This window comes from Gopherus evgoodei, chromosome 2 (genome assembly GCF_007399415.2).
Source record: "Gopherus evgoodei ecotype Sinaloan lineage chromosome 2, rGopEvg1_v1.p, whole genome shotgun sequence".
Lineage (NCBI taxonomy): Eukaryota > Metazoa > Chordata > Testudines > Testudinidae > Gopherus > Gopherus evgoodei.
The window spans coordinates 203,430,360-203,445,031 of record NC_044323.1 but is presented as its reverse complement, the minus strand read 5'-3'; the positions used below and the strand labels follow the sequence as shown (position 1 = coordinate 203,445,031).

General features: G+C 42.3%; 1 protein-coding gene across 5 annotated transcripts in view; it reads right to left on the bottom strand.

Moving 5' to 3' along the window:
• Positions 1–13,939, bottom strand: part of PTPN2 (protein tyrosine phosphatase non-receptor type 2) — a 58,012-nt gene extending 44,073 nt beyond the window's left edge. For 3 of the 5 annotated variants that reach the window (XM_030552710.1, XM_030552708.1, XM_030552711.1), the window contains exons 1-2: positions 13,696–13,939; positions 8,389–8,479 (exon numbers count right to left, since the gene is read on the bottom strand). In XM_030552710.1, the coding sequence (XP_030408570.1) occupies positions 8,389–8,479; positions 13,696–13,764 (160 nt within the window). In that variant the 5' untranslated portion in view covers positions 13,765–13,939. Of the gene's footprint in view, positions 1–8,388; positions 8,480–11,472; positions 11,573–13,695 lie in introns of those variants that run through there. The other 2 variants (XM_030552709.1, XM_030552712.1) reach the window with 2 other exon arrangements.
• Positions 13,940–14,672: the final 733 nt, after the last annotated feature.

Genomic DNA, 14,672 nt, shown 5'->3' with positions numbered 1-14,672 from the left:
TTTCAAGGACAATTCATTTCATTATGCCCTCCTGGTGGCCTGGCTCCAGCATTGTACAGGTGGCCCAGCTCAGAACCTCCTTCCTTCCCTGTGTACTAAAGAAGGGAGGAGCTTGTGGCTGCCTGCAGCAGCTCATCTCCTGGGCCTCAGTTGCTGCGCTGTTCTCCAGACAGACCGCTTGCTAGTCTATATTTACCTCTTTCCCTACTCCCAGCTGGGAACTCAACCCTGATTCCCAGCTGTTGCCTGGTTCCATGGAATAGTGCCACGTAATCCAGCTAATACCCTCATGGGAAAACTGGATCATAAGAGGCAGCTGGAAGCAGGTCCTGCCAAGACAGGAAGAAAGAAAACAAGTCCTAAACTGACGTGCAGCAAAATAAATTCTGTGGCAAAAGTGCTGAATTCTATAGCATCTCAGAAGAAATTCCAATCATGAAATCAGAGTTCAAGGGGCCTCAACAGATGAATACAGCAGATGACACCACTCAAAAATACTGTTGCAGGCTCTCTAAATACAACTGTATTGGTCTGCACTCAATATTTTTGCTGTTCTCTTTGCACCAATCAGAGCTACACATATTTTAAAATTAAAGCTCAAATTCTGGAGCAAAATTCTGCAATGAGACGTGAATTCCCTGGGAAAAGGGCAACACATGGGCCCTCTGACAGACTCTCACCCAGTACTATACATGGGTTCTATGGTAAAGTGAGGAATATAACTCAGCTGTCATGAGTTCAAGCCTACTGCCTGAACTACAAGAGAACATCAACTCTTCTTACAACCTTGTCTCATTCACCATCAATCTGGTGTGCTAAATGAGGCAGTGCTCTGTAGAACAAATACTCTGTGCTAACGTAATTGAACACAATCATAATGCACACACACAAGAGGGCCATCTCAAGGGCATGATGACTGAAGTCAATGGAAACCAAGAATTTTTGCTATAAGCTGGGGACTTGTAAGTGACAGAGGAGAAAAAAGACCTGAGTGTACTTGTTGATCACAGGATGACTATGAGCCATCAGCGTGATGCAGCTGTGAAAAAGGCGAATGCATTCCTAGGATGCATCAGGCAAGGTATTTCCCGTAGAAACAAGGAAGAGTTCGTACTAGGGATGTCAAGCATTTTAAAAAAATTAATCGCGATTAATCACACTGTTTAATAACAGAACACCATTTATATAAGCATTTTTGGATGTTTTCCACATTTTCAAATATATTGATTTCAATTACAACACAGAATACAAAGTGTACAATGTGCACTTTATATTTATTATAAATTTGTACTGTAAAAATAAAATAGTATTAAGTGAATTGAAAAATATAAGTACCGTAATGCAGTCTTGATCATGAAAGTTGAACTTAGAAATGTAGAGTTATGTACAAAAAATAACTGCACTCAAAAACAAGACAACATAAAACTTTAGAGCCTACAAGTCCACTCAGTCCTGATTCTTGTTTGTCTGAGCTTTTGGCTGAACAAGTTTGTTTACATTTGCAGGAGATAATGCAGCCCGCTTCTTGTTTACAATGTCATCTGAAAGTGAGAACAGGCATTCTCATGGGACTGTTGTAGCAGGCATTGCAAGATATTTATGTGCCAGATGTGCTAAAGATTTGGATGTCCCTTCCTGTTTCAATCACCATTCCCGAACACAAGATGGATTCTGCTCGATAACGATACAAAGCAGTGCAGACCACGCATGTTCATTTTCATCATCTGAGGCCTTGGCTACACTGGCGCTTTACAGCGCTGCAACTTTCTCGCCCAGGGTGTGAAAAAACACCCCCCTGAGAGCTGCAAGATACATCGCAGTAAAGCGCCAGTGTAAACAGTGCCACAGCGCTGGGAGCACGGCTCTCAGTGCTGCAAACTAAACCCCATGAGGATATGGAGTACGTGCAGCGCTGGGACAGCTCTCTCCCAGTGCTGGCGCTGCGACCACACTTGCACTTCAAAGCGCTGCCGCGGCACTTTGAAGTTTCAAGTGTAGCCATACCCTGAGTCAGATGCCACCAGCATTTTTTTGGTGGTTCAGGTTCTCTAGTTTCCGCATTCAAGTGTTGCTCTGATACCCTGCTCCACACCTCATGCCTCTCAGACTGTGGAAAGCACTTCAGATTCTTAAACCTTGGGTCGAGTGCTGTAGCTATCTTTAAAAGTCTTACACTGGTACTTCTGCATTTTGTCAAATCTGCCATGAAAGTGTTGTTCATTTTAAGAACATGTGCTGGGTCATCAGAGACTGCTACAACATGAAATACATGGCAGAAAGTAGATAAAACACAGTGCAGGGAACATACAATTCTCCTTCAAGGAGTTCAGTCACAAAATTTAATTAACTCTTTTTTCTGGTTTTGTTTTTTTTAAAAACGAGCATCATCAGCATGAAAGCATGTCCTCTGGAATGGTGGCCTAAGCATAAAGGGGCACATGAATGTTTAGCATATCTGGCACATAAAACCAACTTGCAATGCCAGCTACATAACTGCCATGTGAACGCCTGTTCTCACTTTCAGGTAACTGTAAACAAGAAACGGGCAGTATTATCTCCTGTAAATGTAAACAAACTGGTTTCATTTAGCAATTGGCTGCACAAGAAGTAGGACTGAGTGGACTTGTAGGCTCTGGAGGAGTTTTATATTGTTTTGTTTTTGAGTGCAGTTATATAACAAAAAAAAAAATCTACATTTTTAAGTTGCACTTTCACGATAAAGAAATTGCACAACACCATTTGTATGAGGTGAACTTAAAAATACTTTTTCTTTTATCGTTTTGATAATGCAAATATTTATTAAAAAATAGTATAAAGTAAGCACTGTACACTTTCTATTCCGTGTTGTAATTGAAATCAATATATTTTAAAATGTGGAAAAACATCCAAAATATTTAATAAACGTCAACTGGTATTCTATTATTTAACAGTGCAATTATGCATGATTAATTTTTTTTAGTTAATCAAAAAACATTTGTAAGTTAACTGTAATTAATCAACAGCCCTAGTTAGTACCATTATAGGGCTGAGACCTCATCTGGAACTGTGCGTGCAATTCTGGTTTCCCAGGTTTAAGAAAAATTAATTCAAACTGGAACAGGTGATGCGACGGGCTACTAGGATAATTCAAAGTATGGAAAACCTTCCATATGAGAGGAGACTCAAAGACTATGGCTTATTTAGCCTAACCAAAAGAAGGCTGAGGAGAGATGTGATTGTTCTGTATAAACACATCAGAGAGATAAATACTAGGGAGGGAGGGAGCTATTTATGTTATTCGCCAATGTGGACATAAGAACAAACAGATATAAACTGCCTATCAACAAGTTTAGGCTCGATATTAGGTGAAGGTTTCAAACCATCAGACGAATGAAGTTCTGGAACAGCCTTCCAAGGGGAGCAGTGGGGGCAAAAAGTCTACCTTCAAGACTGAGCTTGATAAGTTTATGGAGAGGACTATATAATGGGACTGTCTACAATGGCATGTGGCCCATCGGGAACTGCCAGTAGCAAAAATCCTTAACGGCTGGAAACAGGATACTAGGTGGGGAGGGCTCTGAATTACTACAGATAATTCTTCCCCAGGTACCTGCCCACATGTTCAGGGTCTGATTGCCATATTTGGGGTTGGGAAGGAATTTTTCCCCAGGTCAGACTGGCAAGACAGTGGTGGTTTTTCACCTTCCACTGCGGCATGGCGCAGGGTCACTTGCCGGTTTAAACTTGTGTAAATGGTGAATTCTCTGTAACATGATGTCTTTAAGCCATGATTTGGGGATTTCAGTAACTTGGTCAGAGGTTAGGGGTCTATTTCAGGAGTGGGTGGGTGAGAGTTACTCGTAATTAATAAAGCATACTGAGTAGACATGGGTCTGGGGACTTTATGAAGCATTTCCAAGATTCTTTCCTGGGTGTCTGGCTGGTGAGTCTTCCCCACATGCTCAGGGTTTAGCTGATCACCATATTTGCGGTCGGGAAGGAATTTTCCTCCAGGGCAGATTGGCAGAAGCCCTGCGAGTTTTTTGCCTTGCTCTGCAGTGTGGGGCATGGGTCACTTGCTGGAAGATTCTCGGCATCTTGAAGTTCTTAAACCATGATCTGAGGACTTAAATGGCTCAGATACAGGAGTGGGTGGGTGAGATTCTGTGGTCTGTGATGTGCAGGAGGTCAGACTAGATGATCATTAAGTCTATGAGTCTATGAGGTTCTGTGGCCTGCAGTGTGCAGGAGGTCAGATTAGATTATCACCATGGTCCCTATATATGAAAGATCCCCTTTGATACCATCGGGCTTTGGATCAGGCACTAAGTTTGCACAGGCAACTTTAATGCTAGCATTTCCTTATTTTTTGAGTGCTTGACTTCATGGTCTTAATACTACATTTTTTAATCTAGTTTTTGCAGATAATTAGCTACAAAAATTGAAAAACAAGTTCTGTTGTGCAGAACCATACTGTTCTACCTCCCAAGGGTCATCAGCAGGGTTTAAATCCAGGATTTCCAGAACCACAGCACAGACCTCTACTGCTTCAGTTAAAAAAGCAACTGACAGAAGTAGTATATTTATCCTCTGCGGAGCAACTACGGAAGAAGTATGAACATATGTGGCCAGCAGCTCACACACTATTTCCTAGAGAGTAGTGGAATGCTGGGACTCAGAACTCCTCAGTTCTATTCCTGGCTCTGGAGGATCTAATTGCTACAAACTGCACTATCTAACGCAGAGTTAGCCCATTCATTCTGCAGTGGTGGCTGAGACTTGAGTCTGGTATACCAGTTCTATCTGCTCTACTTGTGCCATCTCCCGGTTAGCCCATCTGTAAAACAGGAAAAGGGAACAATATATGTCTTCATCCTCAGCAAACTGTATTGAGCTTTTCTCAGTAAGGAGGTCTAAAACCACAGTACTAATACCATTCTCACCCTGAGTTCTCTCTCAGCACTTGTTTGCCAACACCAAAGGGATAGAGGTCACATCTCTCTGAAGCTCTAGTTCTGTAGGGCACGGAAACATGCCCAGAGCAGATGGAGAGTCAATGAGACCCAAGAGAGTGCTCAGTCAGTCAGAATGCAGGAATGTCTATGGGGTCTAGCAGGATCTTCAGTTCAGATGCAATGTTCACAGACTTTTAGCAGCAAGCTTCTAACAGGCTCTGTGGGGCATAACCAAATAATTTTCAAAGCCTTGTAACTTGGCCAAAGCTTGGTGGATTTTCACAGCTACAGTAAAAGGCATTTCTGACTTCAGAACCAAATCTCTGATTAATTTTGAATTCCTACTCCAATCCACGGAGGTGCTGAACCTTTTTATAGAAAGGGACATGACGCACAAAAACCACACACTATTCCTCCTCAGTTCATCTTTCCAAGTCGTTAAGTTAGGTTGCTATTGCTTACCAGAAAAATTCAGCATAAAACAGAGACCAAAGCATAGAACAGTTAAAGTTAATAGTCAAAGTTTGGCAAAGCTATAAGTAACTAAAACCAGAAGCTTACTACTACTAGCTCCATAAAGATGAATGTTTTTTATTAGTATTTTACACTTGTATATACTTTTCATCCAGATATTTCAAAGCACAAAAGAATAATATCCTCATTTTTACAGACTGAGAAACTGAGATCGAGATATTTACCAAATTTATCTTCACAGCCACTGATTTTGGTTGCCTACATTTAAGATATTTTGGGCCTAATTTTGAGACATGTCAACAACTTGCCGTTACCACTCACTTCAATTGGAAATGCAGGTACTCGGAGCTTCTCAAAAATAAGACCCCAAGTATGTCAGACTGAGCTCTCAAAATCAGTTTTGGCTCAAGTGACTTATTCACTATGTGGCTGTGGCTAAGTGGCAGAACTGGAAACAGAACATGAGTTTCTAGATCTACAGGTTCATGCTCCAGTCACTAGCCATGGTGCCTTTTGAGTCGTCTTCATCATGTAGGAGAAACCTAAAATTAAAAGAGGGGTCATAAACCATTAACCTATTTTGTCTATAATATTGAGAGCCTCTAGACCCAGATTCCCAAAGAAGTAGCATTAAGACTTGTCTTGTTCCTTCTGAACAAGAGTTATGATAGTGGACTCAGATGAGGTAACAAGTTTTGATTAAATCATTCATATTTTTATATAGCAGATAGACATAAGACAAGGGCACTCAAGCTGATATGGCATGGAAAACATTATCTGAAAAAGTTCTGTAAATTCTTTAGAAGAGATGTCATGCCAAACCCTTAAATATAGACAATTCATTAAAAAACGCAAAAAAAAACAAACAAACAAAAAAAAAAGGCCACTAATTCTGACAGATGATGACAACATGTATTTTAAATGTTGTTAAAAGACTGATCAACACTAATTCAAATAGTGCTACAAAGTTATCAGAGGAAATTCCCTAAAAATATCTTAGCAAGCAACACATGACACACATACCAAAATAAGAATGGATAAATATGAGGGGGGGGGACGCACGAGAGAGGTTCAGATTTAAATCAAATTTAAGGCCTAAACTTAGCATAGGCTATTAAAATCATTTAAATTAAATAAAGAACTAATGTTCAAGTGCTGCCAAAGGTTTAAAGAAAGTCAAAACACTGACTAGTGGAAGTCATTGGCCAAGTACCTGGAATGAGTTTGTTGAAGTGCAAAACCAGCTTTAGACAGCAGTAGCCTCTTCTGCAGAGGCAAAGATAATATTTTCTATATTTCAGTTTATCCAACTAGTTCAGTTCAACTACTAGTTCATTTAACACTGAGAAACTGACTGGGAGCTGGAAAAAAATTATTTTTCTCTATGAATATATACTAGGTGGGAGAGGATGAGATCTACTAGTCCTAAAGTCTTGAAAGATATTGTGACCGGAAACAATCAGTTCAATTCACTATCTACAGACCGGAATTCCTTTGCTTAATAAATCAGTTTTAATTTATCAATACACGTTTTCCATTTAATTTTTTTCTTACATATCCAGCACAGTTAAGGTAGTTTCATTTAACTAATAAAAATTAATTTTAAAATGCTGGTTTTGTGATTTTAATTTAACTCCAATTTCCCTCCAAATGCAGCTTGACAATTCATAAGTAACAAAACGAATCATCTAGTAATTAAGAAACATCATTCACTATTTTCTAACATAATAAAAAGTGTAAAAATATAAGAATCCGTAAGATACCTTTATAAAATCCATAAAAGTATTTAAATAAAGGGGCACAGCTATGGCGCATCCTCAAAATTAGAGCAAAGTAGTGGCCAGCCAGAGATTCCAGCCAATAAAAGCAGAAGCAGCCAAAGCAAGGACTCCTGTATTGGGATGAGGGGGTAAAATGGGGCACAGCCAGGGTCACCTTTTTCCCAGCATTCCCTTGGACCCAGAACTGTACAAGAGATAGCACCCTGACTCTCTTGGCACTCAGAGCAGAGGTGATACTGTGCCTTGCCCCCACCCTAAGTGATCTAACCTTCAGGGAAACTACAGAGAGAGACTCCAACAAGTAAGAGCAGAAGCAGCCAAATCAGGGATTTCTGGAGATTCAGAGACATTTCTACATACGGCTGGACTTTCTCCACCCTGTGCTGACTGGGTGCTTGATCCAACCCCTCCCCTCCGCCCCCCCGTCTCTTTACTCAGCTTTTTTCTCCTGCCCTGTTCCCCTCAGTCCCTTTCTCTTTAACTAATCCCCTCCTAAGCACCCATCTGACACATACCCCGCCCCGCAAAACAGAATCTTGGCACTAACATGACATTTGCCAACATAACATTGTTTACTCTGCTGGTCTGTTCTACCCCTTCACCCACCCTCTGCCTGTCTTGTCTATAGAGATTGTAAGCACTTTGGGGACAGGGACAACTCTGTACAGTGCCTATCACAATGGGACTCCATTCTCGGTTGGTCCTTAAGCACTACTGTATTAAACATGATTAATTATAGAAACCAGTGAAAAATCAACCTCTCTTTAGGAAAAGAAATACAAATGCAAAACAAGATGGAAATTGGTTATGTAAATCAAGGTTGCCTGCCTGTTCATTTAAATCATGATTAGAATCAGTGATTTAAAATTAGTCCACCTTGCTTGCTCACAAACATTTATATATTTGTACACAGTGTCTATAACTACCAATAATCACTCTAAGTGTGTTATAACAGCCACTGGTTTATTTCTCCCCAAAAACATACATATTTTAATTATGCAAGCCAGTTTACAAGGACCAATATGTCTATTGTTAAAACTAAACACAAAATCAGATACATCTCAAAAGCAAATCATTTTAGGTTATACATAAAGGGTTCATAAGAATCTCTTTGAAAAGGAAAAATGAGCAACAACTCTAGAGACAAAATCTGTTTTCATTATGCATTTAATTACACTGAGCAAAGGAGATATACTTACATGGGCTGACATCTCTGTATCTATTTCGATTTCTGTTTTCTGGATATTTTGCAACTCTATGAGGATAGTCATTGGCTTTATGCCGAATTTCCTTAAAAGTACAAAAACATACAATTTAATAATAAAATCCTCAATTCACTCTGAGTAACATTCTGCACAGCAAAAAAGAGCATCTTCAAGCCAATTAATTAACATTTTAATATAATCATATTTTAGTTCATCCAGGTTCACCTTTGCTCATTTGTGCTTAGCATTTAACTTGACTATTGAATATTTGCATTTAGAACTATCAGCTTCTTACACTTGTCTAGTCAGTTAACGCTGCACAAACAGCATGGAAACAATTTGGTGAGTAGTCTTACTAAAACCAAGATACATCATGTCTACTGCCCCCCTCTCCAAATCCACTAAGCCAGGAATCATGACAAAGAAGGAAATTAAGTTGATTTAGCATGATTTATCCTTGAAATCCATGCTGGCTATTTCTTATAATGATATTATCCTGCAGGTGCTTACAAACATTGTTTAATAATTTGTTCCAGGTACGGAAGTCAGGGAACAAAGAGGACCTCGGGTATAGACCAGTCAGCCTTTTTAAAAAGAACAGTACTATATTTGCCCTTCTCCAGTCCTCTGGGACCTCCCCTGTCCTCCATGAATTCTCAAAGACAACTGCTAACAGTTCCAAGATTCCTTTAAGTACACTTGGATGAACTTTGTCAGGCCTCCCAACTTGAATACATCTAATATTCTTCAAGCTGTTCTTTCCGTATTCTGGCTTGTATTCTTTCCACTTTGTTGTTAGAGTTAACTGCGTTAAGCATCTGGTCACAACTAATCTTTAAATGAAGTCTGTAGCAAAACGGGTATTAAACTTCTCAGGCCTTCTTGATATCTGTTATCAGACCCACTAAAGAGTGGACTACACTTTCCTTCATCCTTTTCTTGCTCCTCGGTATGAAGAGAGTCTGTCAATGTGTCTTTCATGTCCCTTACAAGGTGTAACTCATTTTGTGCCTTAGCCTTTCTGATTTTGTCCCTATATGCTTGTCCTATTCATCCTTAGCAATTTGTCTATTCTTCTTTTTTACTCCTGAGGGAATTCTGCATCCCTGTGCAATGCAGCATTTGCACAGAATTCCATGTTTCCACTACAGAATTGGGGCTGTAGAGCTGCTGGCAGCCATTAGGGGCTGCTGCACTCTGCAGAGCCCAGCTCTCCAGCTCACAGTGACTGGAGTACCCAGTCCAGCGGGGATGGAGGTTCTGCAGCCAGAGTTCTGCACACTCTGGCTGCCCGGCTTGATCCTCATCCACCCGGGGACAGAAGAGAGCCCAGGAGACCCAGTTCTCGCAAAGGGTGAAGAAGGGCAGGGCAGCACCACACCACATCCCACAGCACAACAGTAAAGAAGCTCGGAGAAGTAAAGACTCTGAGGAGAGGTAGGACCGTGTCTGGGCTCCGAGGATGCCCTGCAGCTGAGCTCTGATGGGAGAAGGTGCCCCACAGCTGGTCTCAGGAGGGAGTAGGTGCGGGTGTCTGGGTTGGAGGGTGCCCTGTCGCTGGGCTCAGGGTTGTCATAGCGTTTTTTCTTAAACTCTTTACTCCTGAGAGAATTTTTCTCTTTTTAAAATCGGTATTGTTGGCATACTTGACATATTTTGAAATAAATTACGAAAACTGAAACTGGAGTGATTATGTGTATAATTTTGACAAAAACTATGCAGAATTTTTAAACATTGTGTGCATAGATTTTAGGCGCAGAATTCCCCCCAGAGTAACTTCCGTAGTTTTCCCTTTGATTTTTAGATGATTAAAGAGATCTTGATGGAGCCATATTGGCCTCTTACTATTCTTCCCATCTTTCCTTCTCTTTTGATTAGTCTCCTATTACACCTTTAATATCTTTAAGTGCCAACTCTCCCGACTTTTTTTCCCCCTTAGATGTTCTTCCCAGGAATTTACCTACCAGTTTTCAGAGTTTGCTGAAGTCTGCGTTTTTCAAATCTCTTGTCCTTATTCTGCTACTCTCATTCCTCCCTCTACTCTCCTCAGCAATCTTGAGTCTATCACTTTCACCCAAATTGCCTTCTACCTTCAGATTCACATCCAATTTCTCCTTGTTGGTCAGAATCAAGTCTAAAAGGCTCCCTTGCTTACTTCCTCCACCATCTGAAACAAAAAATTCTACCAACATGTTCCAAGACCTATTATACATTGTATTTGTGCCCTTCCCCACATTCATCTAATTCAGGCAAATAGAAAAGATGGCTAGAGTGCCAGGCGTCTGCTGAGCTTAAGGGTGACAGACTTTTTGTAGTCTTTCTGTAGTTATATCTGAGGAGATAAAGTTTTTTTTTAAACTTTACAATACACCTTGTCAAGTCTTCTCTCCTTCCTTCCTATCAGTGATGCTGCTACTTCTGACAATCAGGTCCTACATCACTCAAAAAATTTTATCTCTCCAGTAAAGCCATTGCAGGGGTCCTGACTACTCTTTGTCTTGACTATTGTAACCTCCTTATGGGCTTCCTTCCATCTACCTTCTGCATCATCCTCACTGCAAAAAAGCCCCACTCTCCTTAAATCTCCTCACATTGTCGTCTTCACTGTTCTTCCTGAACACAGGCATAATCAGAGAGGATTTCTATGGAACTATAACCTAAAATGAACTTGGATGTCAGATATGAATATTGCAACTTTTATTGAAATATCATTACATATAAACAATTGTGCATTAAAAATCTGCGTGATGCGTGTTGTGTAGTTTTCCATAAAAATAAATATTCTTATTTTTAAAAAGTCTCTCTTAAAAAGGTTAGTGCACATTTACTGACAATTTTGGAGTAGATCAATCTATTAGAGATACAAGAGCTAAAAACAACAAGAGTATTCAAAAGAAACTTCTGATCAGAATGCACTGCTTTAAGCCCTTTTCTCTCAATATGTTTACATACCAACCCCTCTGATTTGCCACAGAAGTTAAATTAGCAGAGGATACCATTACAATGACCCAAAAATCTGTTGGAAAATTACCCCAACCACCCCCCAAATTCTCACTCCAATATCACAAAAGCTCCCACCTTTGAACTGGGCTCCACAACTGGGAGGGACATGATCAAGGAGCAGCATCATCTCACAGCAAATCCACACAGACAAATGCTAATCAGAGAGTCATCATTGCATGGACCTCAGGGCATAGCACAAAGAAATCAGTCTTACTATAGAAGTTCCTAATCTCTCCCCAGAGATCCACGGAATTTCTCCACAATGTCAAATCCATGGAACTGGAGGGCTGATTCTACAAGGAAGGAAATCCCACCTTCTTTCACCTATTGAATTTTTCCTTGCAAACTCCCTGAGCATAATTCACAGTTTCGCTTGCCTCCAGTATTTATTATCCATCTATACGGGGAGGCTTGGGACACAGGAGGAGGGGGTAGGAAAGCAAGTAATACTTTAGCACATATATAAGATATGTCAATGATGAAAGTAATTTCATATGAACAGAAATACTTGCATAAAAATTTTTGCCTCTGTCACAAAAAACCATTTCTCTGGTTTTATATTTATATAATAAAATTGTAGAAATATTACAAACAAAACCAAACATTTTAAGGAGCAGAGATAAATTAAAAATTGCTCAAGAGATTACTGAAAACACTTCACAGTGTACAATACCAGAATAGCAGAATTTGGAAATATCTACAAAATATAGCTGAATTCAGAACAGAAAATCTGTAACTAACTGAAAAGCCTTCCAGAGCTTTTGCTATTAACATTTTCATGTGAATTTATTCCATCAGGTTTATTTTAATAAAATTAAGGTGATTTAGGAAAGATAATTTACACACCATGGACATATACCATGCAATATTCTGTATACATTTTGCTAGTAGTGGTGGGCAATATTGGTTACAGAACTACTACTGGTACACTTTGCCATCTGTGAAATTTTGCTTAATAATTTATATCTTCATATTATTTCACTGTTTCAGATACTGTATGTTATTTGCATATATTTAAAAATATAAAGTTTATGAATAAAATACACTGAGATTTTAGTTTAGCAGAATGAAAGCACAGCATAATGGGATAGGAAGTAAGCAGGTTTGCTATTTGACTTTTACATATGTCTTAATGGCTGTGCAGTCACAGCACCAGTGCTGTACAAAACACACCCCCAGGAGGGAAGTAGTTCCTAACACTGTCTACACTGGCATTTTACAGCACTGAAACTTGCAGCACCCAGGAGGGGAAGGAGGGGAAGGGTCACATCCCTAAGTGAGTAAATTGCAGTGCTGTAAAGTAGCAGTGTAGACAAGGCCTTCACAAGTCACATTCACTTAGTGCTGCTTATTCTTCATTTGTAGAACACGCCTAATATCTAATACCTCTGTGGGATGTGATGCCAGCTAGATCAGAATGTTTGTAAAGCTATTTTATAAAACCTTAACTCAAAGGAGAGTGTAAATTATTATTAATCACTACTATTTTTGCAAAAATAGGACACAGTTGCTCTGATTCAAGTGACCCAGGACATTAAAAGGCAATTACTACATATCATGCAATTTCTAGTAACATGAAAACGTGTTATGTGGTCCAAGGTATACACGGGCTGTGCCATTAAATCGTTACAAGCAATTAACGCTGCCAGAATATTGGCGCTATGCTGTAAACCAAGGGACTAGCATGAATGCCCCAGACCCACTGAAAAGCTGGCAGCCCCCTGCTAACTCGGGAGTATTTCACAGATATTGCTCTATACCACCGCAGACCGAAACCCAGGACGAGAGGGGTCAGCAGCGTGCGAAGGGCAGAGGAGAGCCCAGCAGAACAGCCTGACAAGCACATCGAGGCACTGCTTCAGCAGGCAGAGCCCGAGAGGCCAGTCTAGGAAGTGGGGGCGTCGGGAGACGAAAACTCATCGCTGCGCGTGCGCATGTCAATTTTACACTGTCCGCTGGAGCATGCGCACTTCAGCCACACACTCGTAATACGCCCACCCCCTCCTAATGGACACATGCGTGATCCCATCAGCCCTGTGCACCTCCTCCGGTCTCCTCATGGAGCATGCGCCTTCCACGGCGCTCTTCTCCCCCCCCCCGTCACCCGCCCCTTCTTGAAACATGCGCAGTGTCGTCACACGGCTTGGTGCTGGCGCTGCCGCGCGCACCTGAAACCAAGCCGTGGCCCAACGACTTCCGCTTCCCAGTACAGGAAAAGCGCCGGGCGTGCCGGCCAGAGCCGCCTGTCTCTTCCTCCCCTCCCCCGCCCCCGATAAAGGGAGTCCCTCGTTCACTCACAAGGTAGCGAGCCTGCCAGTCGTTAGCACTGTCGATCTCCTGGAACTCCTGCTCTATGGAAGATGCCATGGCGGCGGCCGGAGCGAGCGTGGCCGCTGGAGTCCTGCAGGCTCATAACCTCTCACTCGCTCGCTACGCCCAGAGCACGAGCGGCGGCGAGCGCAAGTCCCAGCTCGCCGCGCGCTCCGTCTTTGACTGCCTCACAGTTCGCCGCGGCGAGCGCAAGTCCCCGCCGCTGTAATGCGCCTGCGCGCTCCCAGCCAATCAGCCTCCGCCTACCCGGGGCAGTCGAAACCCCGCCCCAGGGAAAGCACCTGGGCTGACGTCACGATCCGTTCTGGGCCGGGATGGGAGAACGCACAGGTGGGGAGGGGGCGGGACAGACAGTGCGCTCCCTGCCCGCTTCGCTGTGAGTGGGGGAGAACGGCGGCGGCGGGAGGACCAGAGCCCTGTTCGTGTCGCGCGGGGGTCCCCGCCAATCCCCAGCGCGCGCTGGGCTCGGAGGCCTGAGAGGTGTGACTGGCTGCGAAGGCGGAGCGGCGGCTTCCCGAGCGATGCGCGGGACGACGCTCAACGCCGGAACGTGCCTAGCGACCGGCGCCCGAGTCACCTTAACTCTGCCCTGTGGGAGCACTGCCCAAGTCCAGCCCCATGTGTGCCTGCTGCCTTTGCCAGCAGGGCGTGTTCCCTGGGGAGCACAGCAAGGGGCCGCTGGCATAGACTCAAACACCTCTTTGCTGGGCTGGGAGCTGTTTGAGTGAGCTGCATTGACCAGGAGCGGCCCTGTCATTTTAGTCTCTTTACACACAAAATGCCATCTGATCTTTTTTTCACTTACCTATCGCTGCAGCTAGCTCTCATATCTCCCCTCTGTGCTGACAGTTCCTGTGGCAAGATCATCCCTGTACACAAGTTCTGATATAATCTTAAGAAGCCAGTACTGAAATGAGGCAATATCTCAAAGTACAGGTGCACAT